This window comes from Pyrgilauda ruficollis, unplaced genomic scaffold (assembly GCF_017590135.1).
Source record: "Pyrgilauda ruficollis isolate IOZ18807 unplaced genomic scaffold, ASM1759013v1 scaffold1023, whole genome shotgun sequence".
NCBI lineage: Eukaryota > Metazoa > Chordata > Aves > Passeriformes > Passeridae > Pyrgilauda > Pyrgilauda ruficollis.
Window position 1 is genome coordinate 1 of NW_024508358.1, and position 1,140 is coordinate 1,140.

General features: G+C 58.2%; 1 protein-coding gene across 1 annotated transcript in view; it reads left to right on the forward strand.

The window, feature by feature from the left end:
- Nucleotides 1-44: 44 nt before the first annotated feature.
- Nucleotides 45-1,140, forward strand: part of LOC121354594 (helicase SRCAP-like) — a gene marked incomplete at its 3' end in the record, with an annotated part of 8,788 nt that continues 7,692 nt past the window's right edge. Inside the window, exons 1-2 of the mRNA XM_041469329.1 lie at nt 45-105; nt 251-364. Of these exons, the coding sequence (XP_041325263.1) occupies nt 64-105; nt 251-364 (156 nt within the window). The remainder of the gene's footprint in view (nt 106-250; nt 365-1,140) is intronic.

Sequence of the window (1,140 nt, forward strand, 5' to 3'; positions counted from 1 at the left end):
TGTCCCTCACCTGTCCCACCTGTCCCCGTGCAGGAGGCGGAGGTGGAGCACCGCGTGGCCGAGATGAAGCGCGAGGGGTTCTGGTCGCTGCGCCGCCTGCCCAAGGTGCCGGAGCCGGCGCGGCCCAAGGTGCACTGGGACTACCTGTGCGAGGAGATGCAGTGGCTGGCCGCCGACTTCGCCCAGGAGCGCCGCTGGAAGAGGGGCGTGGCCAGGAAGGTGGGCACACCTGGGCACACCTGGGCCCAAGGTGCCGGAGCCGGCGCGGCCCAAGGTGCACTGGGACTACCTGTGCGAGGAGATGCAGTGGCTGGCCGCCGACTTCGCCCAGGAGCGCCGCTGGAAGAGGGGCGTGGCCAGGAAGGTGGGCACACCTGGGCACACCTGGGCACACCTGGGCACACCTGGGCGAAATTCGGGTGGAATTCGGGTGAAAATCGGGTGAAATTCGGGCGGTTTTTGGAGTTTTTTGCGGTTTTGGTTACCTGGCGCACCTGTGGTGGCATCTCAGGTGGGTTTGGAGATGTGGAGAAGCTCAGGTGACACCTGGGCACACCTGGGTCAAAAATTGGGAGAAATTTGTGTAAATTTGGGTGAAATTCGGGTGAAAATCAGATGAAATTTGGGTGTTTTTTGGTGGTTTTTGGTTATGTGGAGCACCTGTGGTGGCATCTCAGGTGGGGTTGGAGCACCTGGAGAAGCTCAGGTGACACCTGGGCACACCTGGGTGAGGTTTGGGTGAGTTTTGGGTCAGTTTTGGGTGGTTTTTGGTGAGCTGGTGGAGCTGAGGGCACACCTGGGCACACCTGGGCGAAATTCGGGTGAAATTTGGGCGTTTTTTGGTGGGTTTTGGTGGTTATTGGTTACCTGGCGCACCTGTGGTGGCATCTCAGGTGGGTTTGGAGATGTGGAGAAGCTGTGCCCTAACCCTGGCCACACCTGGGCACACCTGGGTGAAAATTGGGAGAAATTTGGGTAAATTTGGGTGAAATTCGGGTGAAAATCAGATGAAATTTGGGTGTTTTTTGGTGGTTTTTGGTTATGTGGAGCACCTGTGGTGGCATCTCAGGTGGGGTTGGAGCACCTGGAGAAGCTCAGGTGACACCTGGGCACACCTGGGTGATGTTTGGATCAGTTTTG